The sequence below is a fragment of the Myodes glareolus genome, chromosome 1 (assembly GCF_982192425.1).
Source record: "Myodes glareolus chromosome 1, mMyoGla1.1, whole genome shotgun sequence".
Classification (NCBI taxonomy): Eukaryota; Metazoa; Chordata; class Mammalia; order Rodentia; family Cricetidae; genus Myodes; species Myodes glareolus.
The window spans coordinates 111,403,966-111,425,350 of NC_142026.1; the positions used below are offsets into that span (position 1 = coordinate 111,403,966).

Below are 21,385 nucleotides of genomic sequence, written 5' to 3' on the forward strand. Positions count from 1 at the left end.
TTCTTCTGAGCTTGCCTGCGTGACAGTTTTTCACTTATCTCCGGGAAGTGACCTCAGAGATTTTCAGTTCACCCATTTTTCTGCCAACCTGGCTTCCTCTGAACTATTGCTACTCTGTACTTCCTCTGAACTTTTATCACTAGATTCCTGACTCGAGGTTTAACCATGATCATCTGGAACTGGCAGCCAAGCTTCCCTTCTGCCTTGACTTCCTCGGGAGCTCCTACTAGACAGGATCTGTGCGCACCTCTTTCCAAAGATTAAGCCTTTGCCTTTGGGGGGCTGAAGAGACGGAAATGGTTAAGAGCACTGGCTGCTCTTCCAGAGAACTCAGGTTCAATTCCCAGAACCTACATGATGGCTCTCTAAAGGATATTTATAGATGTTTAAAGAACATTTCACCCAAACACAAAAGAATATACCCTCTTCTCATCACCTCATGGAATTTTCTCCAAAATTGACCACAAAGTCAAACATAAAGCACGTCTCAAGAGATAAAAGAAAATAGAAATAACACCCTGCATCATATCCAAACACCATGGATTAAAGTTGGATATCAGCAACAACAGGAAAAACAGAACGCTTACAAACTTATAGAAATTGAACAGCTATCTACTGAATGAAAAATTGGTCAAGACAGAAATTAAGAAACAAATTAAACACCTTCTAAAATTGAATGAAAATGAACACATAGCACACCCAAACTTATGGGACAATAAAAGCATAGTAAAAAGTGCCAGATTTAAAAAAAAAATAAGCTGGAAAGATTTCCTACTAGTAATTTAACAGCATTCCTAAAAACTCTAGAACAGAAAAAAGAAATCATATCCAAAAGGTGTAGACAACAAGAAACAACCAAACTCAAGGCTGAAATGAATAAAATAGAAACAAAACAATAAAAATAATCATTGAAGCAAAGAGTTGATTCATTAAGAATCAATAACGTAAACAAACCCTTATCCAAATTAACTTAACAGCAGAGAGAGACTATACAAATTAACAAAATCAGAAATGAAAACCACAGCAACAGACATTGAAGAAATCCAGAGAATCAGAAAGACATACTTCAAAAACCTGTACTCCACCAAATTGGAAAGCCTAAAAGAAGTGGGAGCAATCATTAAAAGTCTCATAACCAAAAAAAAGATGCTTTTAGTGCAGAATTCTATCAGAGTTTCAAGAATTGCTAATGTCAATATTCCTCCAATTATTTTGCAAAACAGAAGGAGTGTTAACCAATTCATTTTATAAGATTACAGTTATCCTGATACCCAAACTACATAAAGACCCAACAAAGAAAGAGAATTACAGAGCAATTTTCCTCATGAATATAGATTCAAAAATTTCCAACATAATGCCAAACTCAGATTGTAAACTGAATTCAAGAACCCATCAAAAAATTCATCTATCATCAACAAGAATGATTTGTTCCAAAAATGTAAAGATGGTTCAACATACAAAACTCCACCATATAAACAAACTGAAAGTCAAAAATTACACAGTCATCTCGTTAGATGCAGAAAAGGCCTTTGACAAAAATCCAACACCCCTTCATGATAAAAGTCATGGAGCAATTTGGTATACAAGGATCATACCTCAACAAAATAAAGACAGTTAACAGCAAGCCCATAGACAAAATCAACTTAAATGGAGAGAGACTCGCAATTCCATTAAAATCAGGAACAAGAAAATGTTGTCCACTCTCTCCATATCTATTCAATATAGTGCTTGGCTTCTTAGATAAAGCAATAAGACAACTGAAGGAGATCAAAGGGATGTATATTGTAAAGGAAGAAGTCAAAGTATCTTTATTTGCAGATGATATGATAGTATACATAAGTGACCCCAAAAATGCCACCAAGAAACCCCTACAGTTGACAAACACATCCAACAAAGTATCTGGATATAAAGCTAACTCACAAATAATCAGTGCCTCTCCTATATATAAATGACAAATGGTCTGAGAAGGAAATCAGAAAAATAATATTTTCCACAATGACCTCATATAATATAAAATAACTAGGGATAACTCTCACCAAGCAATTTAAAGATTTATGTGATGAAAACTTCAAGTCACTGAAGAAAGAAATTGAAGGAGATATCAGAAGACGGAATGATCTCTCATGCTCATGAATCAGCAACAATTAATACAGTAAAAATGACCATCCTACCAAAAGCATCTACAATTCAATGCATTCCCCATCAAAATTTCAACAATATTCTTTACAAGCCTTGAAAGACAATTTTCAGCTTCATACGAAAACACACACATACACACAAAGAGCAGAATAGCTACAGTCAATCCTAAATAATAAAAGAAGTGTTGGAGGGGTCATCGCCAGCAATTTCAAGTTTTACTACAAAACTATAGTAACAAAAACAGTATGGTATTGGCACAAAAACAAACATATTGACCAATGGAATCAAATAGAAAACTCAGACATAAATCGACATTCCTATGATCTGATTTTATTTATTAAAAAAACAGAAATATGCACTGGGGAAAAAGATAATATCTTCAACAAATGGTATTCATCAAATTGAATGACTGCAAGTAGAATAATCTAAATGGATCCATATTTGTCACCCTGCACAAAATTAATTCCAAAGGCATCAAGACCTCAACAAAAGCCAGATAGACTGAACCTGATAGAAGATAAAGTGTGGAATAGTCTTGAGCTCATGTGCACAAGAAAAGACTTCCTGAAGAGAACACGGATAGCACAGGAACTAAGATAAACAATTAATAAATGGGATCTCATGAAACTGAAAGCTCCTGTAAGGCAAAGGCCACTGTGATTCAGACAAAGAAGCAGCCTACAGAGTGGAAAAAGGTTTCCTTAACTCCACATCCAGTAGAGGACTAGTGTCCAAAATATATAAACAACTCAAGAAACTGGAGAGCAAGAAAACAAATAACCCAATTTTTAAAAATGGGGTACAGATCTAAACAGAGAATTCTCAATGGAGAAAACTCAAATGGCTGAGAAATACTTAAAGAAATGTTAAACATGCTTAGGCATCAGGGAAATGCAAATCAAAACTACTTTGAGATTTTATCTTACACATTTCAGAATAGCTAAGATCAAGAAAGTAAGTGCTGTTCATGCTGGTGATAATATAGAATAAATTGAACATTCATCCATTACTGGTGAGAGTGCAAACTTGTACAACCACTATGGAAATCAGTGTAGCATTTCGTCAGAAAGATGGGAATCAATCTACCTCAAGAACCAACTATACCACTCTTGGGCATATAACAAAAGGATGTTTCATCCTACCGCAGAGACACTGGCTCAACCATGTTCATTACTGTTTTATTTATAATAGCTAGACACTGGAAACAATCTAGATGTCTCCCCAACAAAAGAATGGATAAGGAAATATGGCAAGTCACACACTGGAGTATTACTCGGTCATTGAGAAAAAAGGCATCATAAAATTTGCAGGCAAATCGGGGCTGAAGAGATGGACCAGTGGATAAGAGCACTGGCTGTTCTTCCATGGGACGTGTGTTCAACTTCCAGCATTCACATGGCAGCACACAACTATCTGTATCTCCAGTTCCAGGGAATCTGACAGTTTCACAGATCTCGGTCTCTGGTACCAACTTCTGTCTTAGCTAAGGTTTTATTTGCTGTGAAGAGATGCCATGACCATGACAACTCTTATAAAGAAAAGCATTTAATTGGGACTTGTAGTACGAAGGCTGCTTGTTCGTTCCTGGCTGCCCAGACCTGAAATAATCATTCAGAAACAATATTATTTAAATCGCTGCTTGACCAATCACTTACATGTATTGCTAGCTAGCTCTTACATCTAGTATGAACCCATTTCCATTATTTTATATTTTACCACGAGGCTTGTGGCCTACCAGAAAGGTTCCAGCTGGCAGCTTTCATTTTTCCCCTCTGGTGGCTACATGACCTCTCCCTACTTGGCTTTCTTTCTCCCAGCATTCAGTTGAGTTTTCCCCACCTAGTTCTACTCTGCCCTATCACAGGCCAAGGATAGTGTCTTTATTCATTATCCAATAAAAGCAACAGATATACAGGAAAACTTCCCACACCAGGGACTGGCTTACAGTTTGGAGGTTTAGCCCATCATCATCATGGCAGGAAGTATGGTGGTACACAGACAGACATGGTGCTGGAGAAGGAGCTGAGAGTTTTACATCTGGATTGGCAGGCAGCAAGAAGAGAGAGTGACACTGGGTCTCGCTTGAGCTTTTGAAACCTCAAAGCCTACCCCTCAGTGAAATACTTCCTCCAACAAGGCCACCTATTCCAATAATGCCACAACTTCCAATAGTGCAAATCCCTATGAGCCAATGGGGGTGGTCATTTTCATTCAAACAACCACAGAAAGAAATCTAAATGAAACTGTCAAATAATGGGAGAGACAGAGTTCCAACTGAACATCTATTGCCGCCAAATGAAGCTTCCAATACTGGGATTGGGTTCCACCTCATTGAGTTATCAGCCAAAGGAGCCTCACAGGAACCCCTAAGCAACACAAGCTGCTACCACAACTGTACGTTGCTTTTCACAAACTGACAGCAAGGTATACCATACAACTCAACAGAGATGTTGAAGTGGTTCCTACAAAGAGCTTTTATCCCAGTGTTCTAGCATCTTTGGTACTTAGTACACTCTCAAAAGAGAAATGTAAATATCAAATCAGCCATAAACCCTTTGATCTACAATGGTATCCTGCTGGCAAGATATACCAGGGCAATAGTGACACAAGGCTTATGGGACTAATGAGCTAATAACTGATTTGACTTAATGCCCATTCCATGAGATGAACCCCCATACCCAATTCTGGTTGGATTACCAAGAACCTGAGACCAGATAACCTAGGGGTCTAGGGTAAAACCAAATAATACTAGTCTAAAAAGAGAAAAAAATGCAGAGATAAAATGACTCCTGATGACAACATTTTACCATACTCATAGATTAGTACCTGATTCAGCCATCATCAGAGAAGCTTTCTTCTGGGGAAGATGGGAACAAACATAGTGACCCACAGCCAGACATTATGGGGAGAGTAAGAGACTTTGGAACACTCAACATTAAATGGGATGTCTCTATTAAATCCCTCCCCTCAGAGTTACAGGGAACCCTACGGAAGAGGAGGCAGAGAAGAGTCAGAGGGGATGGAGGACACCAAGAAAGCAAGGCCCTCTAAATCAGCACGAGCAAAGCTCATATGAGCTCAGAGACTGAAGCAGCAAGCACAGGGCCTGCATGGGTCTGTACCAGGTCCTCCGCACGTACATTATGGCTTCCAGTTTCATATTTTTTTCAATGCGACTCCTGAGTATACAATGAGTTGGTCTCTGTTGCTTGTGCCTTCTCTTGGGCTCTTTCCTTTTGTTGGTTTGTCTCGTCCAGCTTCAATGGGATAGCTTTGTTATTGTATGTTATTATACTTCATTTTGTATTGGGTTTTTGTTTGTTTCTTGAGAAAAACCTTAAATTTGAGTGGGTAGAGAGGAGGAGAGGATCTTGAAGGACTTGAGAAAGGAAGAGAATATGATCAAAATATATTTAAGTTTAAAATTGTTTTAAATAGTAAAATATACAATAATATTATTAATAAAGACATTCATAAATGTGAAAGCCGAGAGAGGTAAGAAGCCTGACAATTTTGACTTTTTGTTTTGATTAAATTGGCAGCATTCAATTCAACTGTGAATGAGAACATTTGAGAGAGAAGAGAGGCTACAGGAAACTGAGAAATCAAAATAAAACCACAACCAAAAAGATACAACAGCAGAGTGACACCAGGCACATCAATCCCTCCAGGACAGGCCTCATCTTCAAAAGAAGTTGACCAATATGTAGTTGGACTCAACAGGAGGACCTTGGACTTCCCACAGGGCAGGATTCCTGGCCCTCTCTCAAGCAGGGCAGGAGTGGGAGGAGAGCGTGTGGGGAACGGGAGGGAATTGGGAGGAGGGAAGGAAGTGCAAATAATTGAATGGAAAAATAAAAATTAAAAAAAATGCTTTTATTTGATTACATTTTGGTGTTTTGTTTTTATCTTTTTGGTTGTGGAAAAGAAGAGCATACAACACTTTTGCAAACAGATCCTGGACGTTACTTCACTTCCAGAAGTCACCTAGCCTTGGTCATGTGTAACATGAGGGCCGGCTTGTTGGGGTTTCTGTTCCTGCCCGGTACCCTACAGCTGGCAAATCCCAAAGAGAAATCACACACAGGACTCCATAAGGTTATAAACTGATTGGCTCATTAGGTCAGGCTTCTTGTTAACTCTTATAACTTATATTAACCCATTATTCTCATCTATGTTAGCCATAATGGCTCCGTACCTTTCTCAGCTGGGCAAGTTACATGCTGCCTCTTCGGTGGTCTATGCAGGAGTGGCTGAGGGCTTCCTGTGTCCCAGAATACTCCCAGTCTCTTTGCTCCACCCCTACTTCCTGTCTGGCTTTCCCGCCTATATTGCCTGCTTGACCAATCAGCATTTTATTAAAATATGATTGACAGAATACAGACAATTCTCCCGCAGTCATGATCACTTCTTTTCTAGTCCCTGAGGTGATTTTTCCCATAACCACCATGCACCTCGGTGCTCTGGATGCTTTCATAGCTGCCGTGGATGAACAGGATGTCCTGTTGCCAAATAAAACAGAAATACCTGTTTCGCCAGATGAAGCCTTGCTACTCGTGCACAAGAATATAGATATTCTGGAGATGGCGCTTAAGCAAGCAGCTCAGCAGGTGTCCTTATATTTATGCTAATCATGGTGATGAGAGGGGCACAGGAGCTGGTACTAGATTTGAGTGTTAATCAGATTGTGCATGGGAAACCAATTTTGATTTGACTGCTTTTCACAAGCTGCTCTCTCCAGAAGTGATCATGACCAAGGCTCGATGACTTCTGGAAGCGAAGCCACATTCAGGATCTGTCTCTATAGGAGAGAACACTGGTGTCAGGTATGGTTGGTGGCCACTGTCCAACTTTATAAACAATTTTTTTTTTTTTGGTTTTTCGAGACAGGGTTTCTTTGTAGTTTTTGGTGCCTGTTTTGGTACTAGCTCTTGTAGACCAGGCTGGCCTTGAGCTCACAGAGATCCACCTGCCTCTGCCTCCCAAGTGCTGGGATTAAAGGTGTGCACCACCATCACCCAGCATGAATACAATTTTTAAAAAGGATTCCTACAATTAAACATCCTGTACTCTTGATAAGATTTAATGTCAAACTAGAATGCTCAAAGCTGGGTCTGAGGTGAGGACAGGTGGTTAAAAGCTTGCTGCTCTTGCAGAGGACCTGAGTTAGGATCCTAGCACCCACGTCAGAGAGTTTGCAGCTTCCAATAACTCCACTTCAGAAAACCTGATGCACATACACATATACAGATACACAAAAACACTTAAATAATAAATAATGGCATTGCCAACGCTAAGATGGCTGGGGGGCGTCCCAGGGGGGCCCACTCTGAGACCACGAACTACAGTCAATGACTGCTGAGAAGGGGGAATTAGACTTCCCCAAACCAAAGGGAAAAAGCCATTAATTTGGAAAGAATTAATGGGATGGGGACAAGAGAAAAGCTAGAGGAAGGAAAGGAAAAGGGAAATTTTATGTAATTATATTTTAATTAAAATTTTAAAATTATTAAGGAGGGGCTGGAGTGATGGTTCAGTGGCTAAGAGTACTATGTGCTCTTCCAAAGGACTCAGGTTCAATTTCCAGCGCCCAAATAACAGCTCACACAGTCTGTAACTTCAGTTCTTGGGGCTCTAACACCTTCACACAGACATACATGCAGACAAAACACCAATGCACATGAAATTAGAATAAATAAATCTTTAAAAATCATTCAGGGATACTCTGGTTTCTCTTCAGATCATATAAATCTTTTGCTTTTTACTAAAAATTATTCAGGAAAAACAGCTCAAAGCTAGGGCTGGTGGTGTAAGACTTCCATGTTCCAAGCACTCCAGAGCCTGAGGCAAAAGGATTACTTTGAGTTTAAGAATAAAATGAGCCTCCTAGTGAGTTCTGGGCCAGCCTAAGGTACAAAGTGAGATCCTATCTCACAAAACCAAAAGAAAAAGTGGAGAAAAATTAAATATAATACAACTCTATCTTTTTTAAAATAGGAAATAGCTGAGAAGGGTTGTACACACTTGTAATCTCAGTGCTTGGGGGGGGGGGGGTCATGAGTTCAAAGTCATTTTTGCTCATATAATGAGTCTGAGGCTAGCTTTGGCAAAATGAGACCCTATGTTGAAAATCCAAAATAATAATAATAGTAATAATAATAACTATACTCATTGAAAAAATAAATTATATCCCAACGAATGTCAAATGTTTCAATTATTACATTTAAAATCTTTAACTTTGTTTTGTTCTATTGAGTAATTTGTCATTTTTTATTATTAGAAGAAAAGAAGCATTGTAGAATATTTGTAGAGAGAAAGGAGAAAGAGGTGGGGAGAATATAAAAATTTACCCGTGATATTCTGACTTTAGAGACCGAGACCATGTGTTCTATAAAAAGCATATTTTTGCGTCTACTTTTCCCCTAATTTAGGCGACTCGAGGGCCTCATGGAGAGAAAGCAGTCGTTCAGCTCTGAGGCTGGAGTCTCTCAGCCACTGTGCTGAGAGTTCGGAGAAAACTGACTTCATTCACCTATGATGATTGTGTACACAGAGCTAATGTTGCTTTCTACAGGTAGACTTCAAATAACAAGTCATGCTTAAGGCCAAAGTGGATATGACTGTTGAGTTTGTTTATAGTCCTTTCTTAACTGTAAATGTGTAGCTTTCTGATATTAACACAAAGATTCTAAACTTTGTCTACAGCCCAAACTTAATTCTTACGTGCCTTGTGACGCTGTACAGTCGGGGTTCCATCTGCCCTGTGACGCTGTACTGTCAGGGTCCCATCTGCCCTGTGACACTGTACAGTCAGGGTCCCATCTGCCCTGTGACGCTGTACTGTCAGGGTCCCATCTGCCCTGTGACACTGTACAGTCGGGGTTCCATCTGCCCTCTGACGCTGTACAGTCGGGGTTCCATCTGCCCTGTGACGCTGTACAGTCGGGGTCCCATCTGCCCTGTGATGCTGGACAGTCGCTGGGTTCCATCTGCCCTGTGTCGCTGTACAGTCGGGGTCCCATCTGCCCTGTGACGTTGTACAAGTCAGGGTTCCATCTGCCTTGTGACACTGTATAGTCGGGGTTCCATCTGCCTTGTGACGCTGTACAGTCGCCTCAAGCAGGGACCCAGGTCCTCATCCCGACACAAAAACAGGGGTCCTACCCATTTAAACATCTAGCAATGGACTTTACCGACATTCCACCTAACAGAGGCTCCCAACACTTGCTGGTTATGGTGTGCACTTTTCAGGCTCAGTAGGAACTTTCCCAGCCTCCACAGAGAATTAACTTGGCACTCACACACGTGGTACCACCCCCAATCTGCAGGCCCAGCTTAGAAAACAAGCAGAACTTTTTAAATGGAACAGGCCAAGCACTGCCCAGAGATAAAGAGGGTGCAGAGTGGATCCGAGATGAAGGCCTTTCAGGAGCTGTCCCAGCTTTGGTCCATCAGTGACATCTCTCTCTTGTGTACTCATTGTAGCTGGAGTGCTCCCTTGAACACTCATTAGAGTTGGGGTGCTCTCTTACACACTCATTGGTGTTGGAATGCCTATTCCAGAGAGATTCCCACTACAGCCTCGAGTGGTGTTTGTCTTCTAGGAAGATGGAGCAGCAAAGCCACACTCATTACAGGAGATGACTTTGCATGACGGCTGTGTCCTTTTCATGTGGATTGCATTAAAAAGCCCCAGGGTGTCACTGAGACAGACATTTGGGGTGTGCCTGTAAAACTCTTTCCAGACAGGATGTCCAAGGCCAGATGACCCACCTGAATGTGGGCAGCACCCTCCCACAGCCTAGGGAACTGGGCTGAATAGAAAAGAAGGGAATGAATGAGGGGATGATAGCTAGCTCTACCCGCTGCTTCTTTATCCATAGAGATGTTGGGAGTTCTGGCTGCATAACCCTACCTGGAAGAACTCTGTGTCCTGGCTAGTATTTTTGTTAATTTGACATGAGCAAGAGTCATCTGAAGAGGGAACTTAATTGAGAGAATGCATCTGTAAGATCAGGCTGTAGGAAAACCTGTAGGGCTTTTCTTAATCAGTGGTTGATGGGGAGAGGGAGTCTAGCCCATTGTGGGTGACGGCTGGGCTGGTGGTCCCACATTCTACAAGAAAGTAGGGTGAGCAAGCCACAAAGAGCATGCCAGTAAGCAGCGCTCCTCCAAGGCCTCTACACCAGCTCCTGACTCCAGGTTCCTGTATTGTTGGAGTTCCTACCCTTATTGCCATTGATGATGAACTGTGATACAGAATGGTAAGCAGAATAAACTTTTCCCTCCGCAAGCTGTTTTTGGTCATGGTGTTTCATCATAGCAGCAAAATCCCTGACTAAGACACTCTGCTATGCTTCCCCTCCAGTGACAGACTGTCGTTAAACAGTAGGCCAGATTGACTCCTTCCCTCTGAACATACAAAGAGAAAGGTGACCAATGCCTGGACGGCTTTATAATGTGTGCCCTGGTCCACCAGAGGGCGACCTTGCTCACCCACCAGTCAGTGGCTGAGATCTTTATCAGACAAGTAGACAGGGAGGCAGAAGCCAACAAGTGATAATGGTGGCAGAACAGAAAACAACAGAGAAGAGCAGAGCCTAGGTCCGAAAGTTTAGGAAGAAGAAAAGACATTGTTTTCGTGGCTTTATTTCTCTTAAAATAAAAGGCCTACTCGTATTTTTTCATCAAAATATGTAACAGGGTTAGCTGGCTTGGGATTCCATTTTGCCACAATTTGTACGAATCTGGTGTTTGTTGGATATTGCTAGGAAACTGTGATTGAAGGGGAGGAGAAGCTAATGGTTGCTGGGGGAGGAGGAGTCTTATTCTTCACTGCTGTATCCTCTGTTGATTTGTCTTTGACAATAACCCCAACCCCATCATGCAAGCAACGAATAAAATATACAGGACACAGTCCCACAAAAGGACACGGAAGCTGGAATGGAGGACTTGTGGGGACAGAAGCGAAGGAGGAAGGAGAAGTGACAAAGGGAACTACAGGCAGGGCAACTAAGGAATGCGGCGAGCAGGAGAAACAGTGTCCTCCAGGGATGAGAGCTCTCCTTGGTTACCCAGTACCAATGGTCAGCCTCAAAGTCATAGACATACAAATGAGATTAAATGGACTCAGCAGGATATATTTATATATATAGGCATTTAATACACACACACAGAGAGAGAGAAAGAGAGAGAGAGAGAGAGAGAGAGAGAGAGAAACATTAAGTAAAAATCAATATTTTTTTGAAGTTGTCAATGATTTCTAGCAAGCTCATCATCTTAGGCAACCCAAAAGCTGAGACTTCGGTGTTCTTGGTTAGGCATTTTATTTTCTCTTAAAATATATTGCTTTTGAGCTATGCTTTATTTCATAAATTGGGACAAATGGTAGCACTCTCAGTGAAGATGATTTTTATGGGAGTAGTCTTTGAATTATTTCCTTTGTATGCAAATGAAGGTACCTCCCTCTTCTTAGCTGATTGTATTTAGGAAACCTTGATTGGTTATGTTGGGACATGCTCCTTGATTTGTTTTGTTTTGGTTTGGTTTTGATTTTGAGACAGTTTCTCCATGTAGCCCTGGCTGTTTTGGAACTCGCTCTATAGACCAGGCTACCCTCGAACTCAATAGATAAACATGCCTCTGCCTCCCGGGTGCTGGGATTAAAGGTATGCACCACCACCAGCAACTGCTCATTGTGGTTTTAGCTGGACCCCTTAAGATGCTTAGCTCCATTCCTTCCCCATCTCACTAAGAGATGCAGTCATCCATTACAGTAAAACACCAACCCTGAGAGTCATCTTTGAATCTGCCCCCTCCCCCACAGCAGCAATCCTGCCATCTCCACTTCTCAATATTTTCTTTTCTCTTGATCGCCAAAGCAACCTCCGTGGCCCAAATCATTACTTCCTTTCAGAGTTTTCCTTTCATCTCCATCCTTGTTTGCTGGCATCCTTACCCACTGTACCCACAATCTCAGAGAACTTGACTATGGGGCAACCATCCTAGGGGCCCTCATTGTCAAGCTGGCTATCTCATCCAGCCCAACCCCCTGCATACCAGACTCCAGCCAGTGGACCATGTCCTCATCTCTGATGCTGCCAGTGGACTGTTGCCGTGAGTGTCTCATCCTCACTTCAGATCTCCGCTCAGAGGTGGCAATCACTTCCGTGAAGAGGGCAAGTTAGTTGCCATGCATAACCAATACCAGGCAGTTGTTCTGCTATACCATGATTTGCTTTTTATTGAGCATTACTACAAGATATTAATCCTGGTAATCAAGTACTGTTTCCCCTATCTGCTTGGTGTATGTTGCTTAAAGGCATAGATTATGTCCCTGGTACCTGTCTATGCAGGGTTGATCCTGAGAAAAAGGAATCAAAAAGTACGTCGAGAATACAATTCAGCACGTTCAGCGCCCTGGGTTCAATATTCAGTACCCTGTATGGTGATGGATGCATATTAATCCCAGCACTCGGGATATTAGAGGCATGCAGATTAGGAGGTCAAAGTTATCCCCAGCTACACAGTGACTCCTACTGATACAAGTATCAACCTGGGATACTTGAGACGTTGTTTAAACGGAGAGTTTTGAATGAATACAATGGATAGACAAAAACCATTTATTCTCTTAGAAAAGAAATGTAACTGCTACAATAAGAAAATTAATCAGGAGGTACAACATTGATATTCTCACTTCAAGTAGCAGCTAGGATTAAGGTCAGGGGAGTATTCCTCCAGCCTGCAGGAGGCAATCATCCTTGGGTGGGGGCACTGCCCTGCCTCGTGATGGGACACACCTTCCAAGAGTATGAGAAGTATTAACACAACAAACAAACATAAGTCGTGGGACTAGAACAAGGAGCTACTGAGACTGGAAAGGAATAATGTTACGCCAAGTAATGTTTATAAATACAGATCATAACTGAAAATGCCACAAAATGGAAACTAGATGTATCATTTTTTTTTCTTTTTTGCACCTTCCACAGATACATTTTTAGAAAACCCGAAAGTCAAGGAACACTTTAGAGTTTTCACATGGCAGGCAGGAATTTTTCCTTTGAAATAGGTATAAAAATCTCAGTGCAGAGAAAGCACATCTTTCAAAAGTGACTTCATAAAAATCAGACATTCTTTTGTATATGTTCAATGCATATTAAGTAGCTTCATTTCTCCGCGTAATAATTTTAAGAGGTGCATGTGTCAAATTGACGAATTTAGAATGAAAAACGCAGGAATAAGAAAGCCAAAGAGAGCCAATAATAACAGCACCTTCGGGGCAAGGTGGGTCATTTAGAAACACCAAGCTTGTTGGTTTTCCCTTTCTCGTAGATGTTTCGAGCTACACAAAGTGCAGCCGGAGCAGCTTCATGTAAAAGCAGCCTGACACTTCCAGGGTGTGAGTGGAGGAATCACGGAGCTCTGCACAGTACAAAGAAAACTCCTCCAGCAGCCGCTGTCATGGCTCAAGGCACCCGTCTCCCATGCTGTATCCAGAGTTGGCAAGGCTAGGTTTCATTGGGCAAGAGAACAGCTCGTTCCTCCTCTGTGCCAGTGAGATTCTGAGCTTTAGAACTATAATGAGAAGAAACAAACAAACAAATAAAATAAAATAAAACAAAACAAAAACAAAAAAAATTGTACTGATCGTCTTAAGAAAACTATACAAAGCCAGGCCCAGGCATTTAATCCCAGCACTCAGAGGGTGGGGCAGATGGATCTCTGAGTTCGCCCAGACTGGTCCACAGAGCAAGTTCTAGGACAGCCAGGGCTACTCAAAGAAACTTTCTCAAACCCCATCCCCCAGAAAAAAGACTAAACACTGAGTACCTACATCTCCACCCAAGCACCTCCTTGGCCCTACCTGTCAAGCAAGGGATCTTAGGATCCCCAGAAATCTAGCAGCAAGAAGGACTGGAAGATAAAATTTCTTTTCTGCTCTCATGAGCTAGCTTCTTCTAAGAGGAAAAAAAATCCGGAAGTTGACCATACCTTCTTCTTGTCTTTGAGTGCTCCCAGAGATAAAATAAGCCCATCGCAAGTCCCTTTAAAACAATGAAATGCACTGTTAGAGTAAATCCTCCAAGACAAGCATCTCCAAAGTGAGAGGAAATGGAAGAAAACTCACACAAAGCCATGGCTACTCACACTTATCAGAGCCCAAAGACCTTGTATAGCTGCTGCCCACTCGAAACCAATCTTCTCATACAGAAATCCGCCCAGCATTGGTCCCATGAAAGCACTAACGGTGGAAAGAAGAATGGATGAATATCTCACCGTGCAAGAACGACTTTATAAAGAAGTATGGCACCCTTAAACTAAAACAATAAAGGCTAAACAGAGAGGGGGATTCTGGGCATAAGTAAGAGTTCTAGGCCTGGGTGTGGCTCAGTAGTAGAGCACTTGCCCCCAGTGTGTAAGGTCAGCCTTGATCCCCAGATCCAGTGCTGAGATGGGCGAGAGAAGAAGAGAAAGAAAGAACAATGGTTATTAGACTATGTTAAAGCGGAATTGCTGCTGGGAAGTCGGTGAGCTACATAACAATAAAAACACGTTTAAAAGACTGTTTTTACTTTGTGGGTAGAGGTACATGCAACAGCACAGGCAGAAAGTCAGGGGACAACCCTACGAGATGGGTTCCCTTTCCTTTCCTTTCCATCATTACGTGGGTCCCCTGGATTGAACCCAGGTCTCAGGGTTTGTGTGGCAGGTGCTTACCTGCTCAGCCGTCTCACTGGCCCACTATTCTCTCTGTTCCTAGTATCTGAGTCAGTGGAGTGCATAGCTATTGACTCTGTATGTGTGCTATTGCTACTGTACAGCGTGCTCCTGAACTAGCAGAAAGTAAATACATAAGCAAACAGGCAAGCAACAGAATCAATAAAGAAATGAAGGAATTGATTTTAAAAGTGTGAGATCTGCTTCTGTTAAAGGAATTTTTTTTAAATTATTGCTCAAAGCAAGGTTCATAAAGGTATCTTAGTTTGGTATGAAGTCTGCTGACACACTAGGTTTTGATTTTGGAGCCACGGGTTGTAAACTGGAATTCTTGCTCTGCCCTAAATGAGTGTTTACCTTAGATAACCTCACACACCTTCTCGGTGTTCCAGTTTTCCATCTGTGATGAGGAGAGAGCACTTTCCATGTCTTGGATGCAAATGAATTCACTTACCCAACTGACCACATGGCGCTGACAAGACCAGATACGAGTCCCAGAGTACTTATTCCCTCTTCAAACCCGTTCTCACTGCAGAGAGACGAGGACATATCATCATGAGAAGGAAAAATTGTTTGACAGACACGTGAAGATAAAGCACATATAATCTGAAGAAAGTAAAAACAAAAGCACTCCATTCCTAACACAAACACTAACATGGGAACTAGCGAAGAAGCTCATCGATAGAGTGTGAGCCTAGCACGCCCAAGGCTTTGGGCTCAGTCACCAGCACAAATTAAACATCAACCCTACACAAAGATTATAGGCAACTGAAGAAAGCTGGGCACAGGAGTAGTGGCCTCCCTATGGAAGAGCATACCAACTGTTTGTCCAGTGCCAAATGGTCAGCCCTGAAAACATACATGCAAGTAATAGAACACTAACTGAGCTCATTATATTTAGGAATATATATATTTATACAAATGCATATATGTATGCAAAAACAATGAAAAAGAGGTCATGAATTTGGAGAGTGTAGAGGGGTACATGGGAGGGTTTTGAGAGAGCAAAGAGAAGGGCAAAATGCAATTATATCATAATCTCAAAAATGAAAAAACAAACAAAATACGTAAATCAAATTTGAAGGCATTTTTACAAAATAACCTAATTTTACTACATCTGTATAATAGCAACAATAATAATTCACTTGCATTAAATTCTAATGAAATACATAATGAACTAGGAAATTCTTAAAATAGGATGAAGAGCACAAAGGCTGCTCAAAGAAAAGGCTGCTCCTTGTCCTCTATGCATTATTGAGAAGCCGCAGCATAGCCATAGAAACATGAAGATAAACCACACATAATCTGGAGAAACTAAGAGCCTTCCAGTTCTCAAATAAAAACTAACATGCGACCTGGAGCAGTTGATGAACATGCCCATATGCAAAGGAACAATGGCCAAGTGACAGATGAACGGTCACTCTGTGCTCTTGTCTGAGTCTCCTCCCTGCCAAAGGAAAGAAACTTCTCCATTTGGTTTTAGACTTTTAAAACCATTCACACACACACACACACTCACAGACACACACACACACACACACACACACACACAAACACACACAACCCTTACCTGAGATATACAAGAAGCCAAGCATCAGTATGATGTCATTATTACTTATATGATTGATGTCACAACGTTTATATGCTATGAAATCACGAAGATTTACTGTTGGGCAAATATCTAACATTCTATAGGACTGAACAAGTGAGGTGAGACTGATTGCTACCTACCCCACCCCACTGCAGCCACCATACCCATCACGAGGGAGCTTGTCAAACAGCCCGGAAACTTACTATGCACAACTGAGCATCTCTGGGAAAGTCGGGATGATACTCATTCCAGCAGAGAAGCCATTTACAACCAACACCAGCACCAGAAGCCAGAGCTGACTGCAGAGGCATTGTGGAGGGAATGAAAACGTTAGTATTTTAAGAGACACAAACTTAAAACCAAGGAGAGCAGGATCGCAGAGAAGTTAGCTTCACAGATAGTAGACTCGATTGGCTCATGTTTCCATCTTGTCCCGTTCTGTTCAGTGGGAGCTCATGTTAGCACCTGCCACCTCTGCAGCAAAAGCAACTCCTGCATCATTTGAAGTCACTTTTGGTCCCACGATTCCCATACATGTGTTTAGTCATACATATTACACATCTGTAACCAGCCGACCCTCCCGCCATAACAAAGTCCTTCCAACACCAATGCTGTTGTTCAGCTAATCTTTTCATTTTGCAATTCCAGTAAACAATGGCAAAGAGGGGAGAGAACAAAGGAAGAGACTAGAAACTGACAGTGGCTCTGTGTTTGATTCCATCTAAGGGCCTGACAGACATGCAACGTATGTAATTCTTGTCATGCATGCATTCACTTTAGTTCCCTTCAAAAATTACATTGCTTTATTTTGAAGGGGAGGTATGCCACAGTGTGTGTGTGTGTGTGTGTGTGTGTGTGTGTGTGTGTGTGCGCGCGCGCGTGTGTGTGTAGATGAGTGGACAGCACACATAAATCAGTTCTCTCCTTCAGCCATGTAGCTCCTGGAGCTAAAGCCTGGAGTTTTCACTCAGGTTTCCAGGCTCGACAGCAAGTGTCTTAGTATGCTGACCATTTTGCTGGTTCTGGTTCCTTTTTATAGACAGGAAAGCTTGGGCTCTTGAAAGTTAAGTGATTTGTCCAAGTTCCACTACCAGTGTCACTACCAGTGACAGAGCCAAAATTCTAACCCAGACCCAAAAGACTCCGCAATCACTCTCTTCTCATCATGCCATGCTTTATCTCAGAAGCATGTGCAAATGTCCAAGACGCTCGCTTTGTTTCAATAAATAAATTATAGCAAATAGGCTTTCATGAGCAACTACTACATGCTGAGGCTGGCACAGAAACAGTAAAAGACCTGGCTCCCTTCTCGATGAGTGAGAAGGAAGAACCACAAACACAAAACTGTAGTCTCTTTAAGTATCAAGCAAAGGTTGTTAGCAATGAATGCCGTTGTAAAAATGATTCCAAACAACTGTGCAGTTTAAACACAGAAGCCCCAGCAATATGGTACAGCCTATAGTCCTAGAACAGGAGAGGCAGAGTCAGGACAAACATGAGTTCAAAGCTAGCCTCAGCTAATAGAACAAAACAAACAAGCCCATTACAGATAGAGATTCCATGAGTTAAGATTTGCTGAGCTACTGTAAATAAAGCGCTATCAGTCAGACCGTTCAACACCATCCTAACTCAAAGTCATTGTTTAAATAACAGTGCTTGCAGTACTAAGCCACTTTAAAAATTAATAATTACTAGTCGTATTTTCCCGAAAACATGGAACAAGAAAAGTTACCTTTTAATGTGCAAAATGGGGACAGGTCCTAAGAGCATGTAGCACACAGCTGTGATTAAGTTTCCAAAAACCAGAAACCATTTCCTTAGATTCTAATAAAGAGAAAGAGTTCAAGGTTTAATACAAAGGACTCTCTGCAATCAAACAATATTTAAAAAAAAATATTAGAGCAGTGACATCCAAAAATCCAAATACCTTGAAGCAAATGAAACTTTACATTTAAGATAAAATAGGCAAACAATAAACTTAAGGCAAGGAGGATGTTTTGCCAGATGATGGGCTGAGTGGAGATGTTTCCCAGGAAGGGGAAACATTACAAAACCTTTGCACATCACAATCTGGTCCAAACATGCAAGAAATTAAAAAGCAGTCACCTCGAGGAACTTGTTAATGTGTCCCAATACCTAGGCAAAGGACATTATTTCAAAGTACCTACTATGGAGTGAATGAGCATATATCCTCACCCCTGACCCCCAACATTCACACGCTAGTCTACTGCCTGATCTGATGGTATGTGAAAGTCAGCTTTGGAGAGGTGATCTGGCAGTGAAGGAAGAACCCTCATGACTGGAGTTCACACCCTTACAAAAGAAGCCTCTGGGAGTATTTCCCAGTCCTCCAAACAGGGTTGCTGTGAATCAGAAGTGGCCCTTAACCAAACAGGAGCCTGGATCTTGCAGAAGTGTGGAAAGTAAGTATCCCTCGATTATTTGAGCTCCACGTCTTTGGTATTTTGTTATGGAAGTCTGAACAGCCTAAGATGGTATCTAATAATATTATTCCTTCTAAACTGTTTGATTCAGGCTATGTCTTTTTTTTTTTAAAGCAAGAAGCAAGGTCTTGTCATATAGTCCTGGCTGGCAATGATCACTTAGTTCTCCGGCCTTCTAGGAACTAGGGTAACTCACATTTGACACCATATCTGGCTTAAGATTATGCCTTTTGTTTTTGCTTGTTTGTATGGCTTTTTGTTTTTTTGTTTGTTTGTTTGCTTGTTTTGGGACAGTGTTTCTCTGTGTCCTGGCTGTCCTGGAACTCATTGAGTAGACCAGGCTGGCCTTGAACTCTTAAGATTATGTCTTACAAGATCTCCCGAGTAAATTGGGAGCATGGGGACCATGAGAGAGGGTAGAAGGGGAGAGGAGAGGAAGGGAGGGGAGCAGAGAAAAATATATAGCTCAATAAAAACAATAAAAATTGTTTTAAATAATAAAAAATAAGATCATTTCTTAACAGTCATGAAGGTAAATTTTTCAAAAAGAAAAAGCATTAACTATCTGTTACTTATGTAGCTAATTCCCCATAATATGTAGATCTTATGTATGCAAAACTAATAAAAGAAAAATGCAAATTCTCAGCACTAAAGTTGCAGAAGCGCCATGGACATGGGAGGTCTGGTAACGGTGCTAGTTCTGATATCATTCATGCAGACTAAATGGGTTAGGCCAAACTGAAAGGGAGCAGAAGGGATTCGCTTCAAGACGGGTGTGGAACGGCTGATCCTCGCTCGCAAGGGTCATTCTTCTGCACCCACTTTCTAAGCCAATTTCCCTCTATCAGTACTACAATCTGATCAAGTCCAAAAACTTTTAGGAGCCTAAGACTCTGTCCTTGTTATTAGGATCAGGGTTTTTGTTTTATTTTGTTTTGTCTGGGTCATTAAGGAAGCTTCTAGGAGGTATAATTCAAGCCAGGTTTGTCATATCAAGAACAGACAGTAATCCTGGCTCTGGGAAGACTGAAGCAAGGGAAATGAGTTCCAAACTAGCCTGGGCTGTATATGAGGCTCTGTCTTAAACAATCATCATTGTCGTCGTCATCATCATCATCATCATCATCAACATCACCATCATCATCCCATGGTCCAATAGTTTCCAGCAGTTTTATCACCAGACTTTTCTTCACATGGAATTCTATACTTGAGTATGCTCAGAGGAATGACTGAGGCTGGGAGACACCGGAGTCTTTCTATCAGGCCAATTGAAGGTGTCAACTTTAAGCAAAGGACCTTTAGAATTCTGGGAGAAGTGACTACAGATCTAAACGTGTAAAAGCAACTCAAATATAGGTCAGTATACTTACAGGCATCCTGTCACTGAGGAGGCCAAACAGTGGCGACGAAATGGTGTAGGATAGAGCTAGACCCAGGAAGACCAGTCCCACATATCCAGCTGGCAGATTGAACTGGAAAAGAAACACTGCATTAAGGCAGTGTGTTAAGTCTCTCTTTAAAAAGATACACCCTCTTCCCCACTCCTCTTCCCCAGCTCTATTAACAGAAGTCCATCAGTAACACCCAGTATCTGTACTGTTTTGCTGTCCATAGCTGTCTATAGGACACCTGAGAGAGCAATGTAAAGGAAGGGATTATTTATTTGCCTCACAGTTTCAGAGCATTGCAGTGGGGAGGGTGTGGGAGAGCAGGGAGCTTACACAAAAGCAACCAGGAAGCAGAGAGAGGATGCCTGTGTTAACTGGCTTTTTCTGCTCATCCCTTTTTTCTTCCCAGCTCCAGCCTCTGGGATGGAACTGCCCACAGTAGGGGCATTCGCTGCTTGGGCAGTGCTGTCTGGAAATACCCGGAGACACGCTTTACTAATTTCCTAGGTGCTTTTCCATCCTATCAAGTTAACAATCAAGATTAGCTCTCGCCAGGCAGTGTGGCGCATGCCTTTAATCCCAGCACTCAGGAGGCTGAAGCAGGTGGATCTCTGTGAGTTCGAGGCCAGCCTGGTCTACAAAGGGAGTTCTAGGATAGCCAGGGTTACACAGAGAACACATATCTTGGAAAAAAAAAAAACAAAAAGATCAGCTTTTATCGCGTTCCTCTTAACTTTTTCTCACTTTGTACCAGGAATGGGTAAATATTTTTTTCTAAAAGGAAAAAAAATTCGACCACTTATCAGACGTCCTAGAAGTTTGGTTTTATAGCATTTGATATTAAACATACGATTTGATTTCTACTATTTGCATTTTCACATATAGTATTTCACAAGTTTTATGTATACGAAGATTCATATACAAAGCTTCTTAAATGATGTTCTTGAATTCTAGCCTAGTCTAGGTTTGGTTTCTCGGAGGGAGGGGGTCAGGAGGGGATGGGTCACAGTAAAAAGCAAATTCACTAGTATGAATTCAACATTTATGTTTCAGCAATGGAGACTCCTGGTTCCTTTCTCCTATTCTGTAGTATAGAACATGGACAC

General features: G+C 41.5%; 1 protein-coding gene across 3 annotated transcripts in view; it reads right to left on the reverse strand.

Moving 5' to 3' along the window:
* Positions 1-12,747: 12,747 nt before the first annotated feature.
* The window catches only part of Slc18b1 (solute carrier family 18 member B1), a 31,902-nt gene continuing 23,264 nt past the window's right edge, over positions 12,748-21,385 (reverse strand). For all 3 annotated transcript variants that reach the window (XM_048425232.3, XM_048425233.3, XM_048425235.3), the window contains 7 exons: positions 20,262-20,363; positions 18,180-18,271; positions 16,651-16,746; positions 15,311-15,385; positions 14,287-14,380; positions 14,131-14,183; positions 12,748-13,713 (listed from right to left, as the gene is read on the reverse strand). In XM_048425232.3, coding sequence (XP_048281189.2) covers positions 13,647-13,713; positions 14,131-14,183; positions 14,287-14,380; positions 15,311-15,385; positions 16,651-16,746; positions 18,180-18,271; positions 20,262-20,363 — 579 coding nt within the window. In that variant the 3' untranslated portion in view covers positions 12,748-13,646. The remainder of the gene's footprint in view (positions 13,714-14,130; positions 14,184-14,286; positions 14,381-15,310; positions 15,386-16,650; positions 16,747-18,179; positions 18,272-20,261; positions 20,364-21,385) is intronic.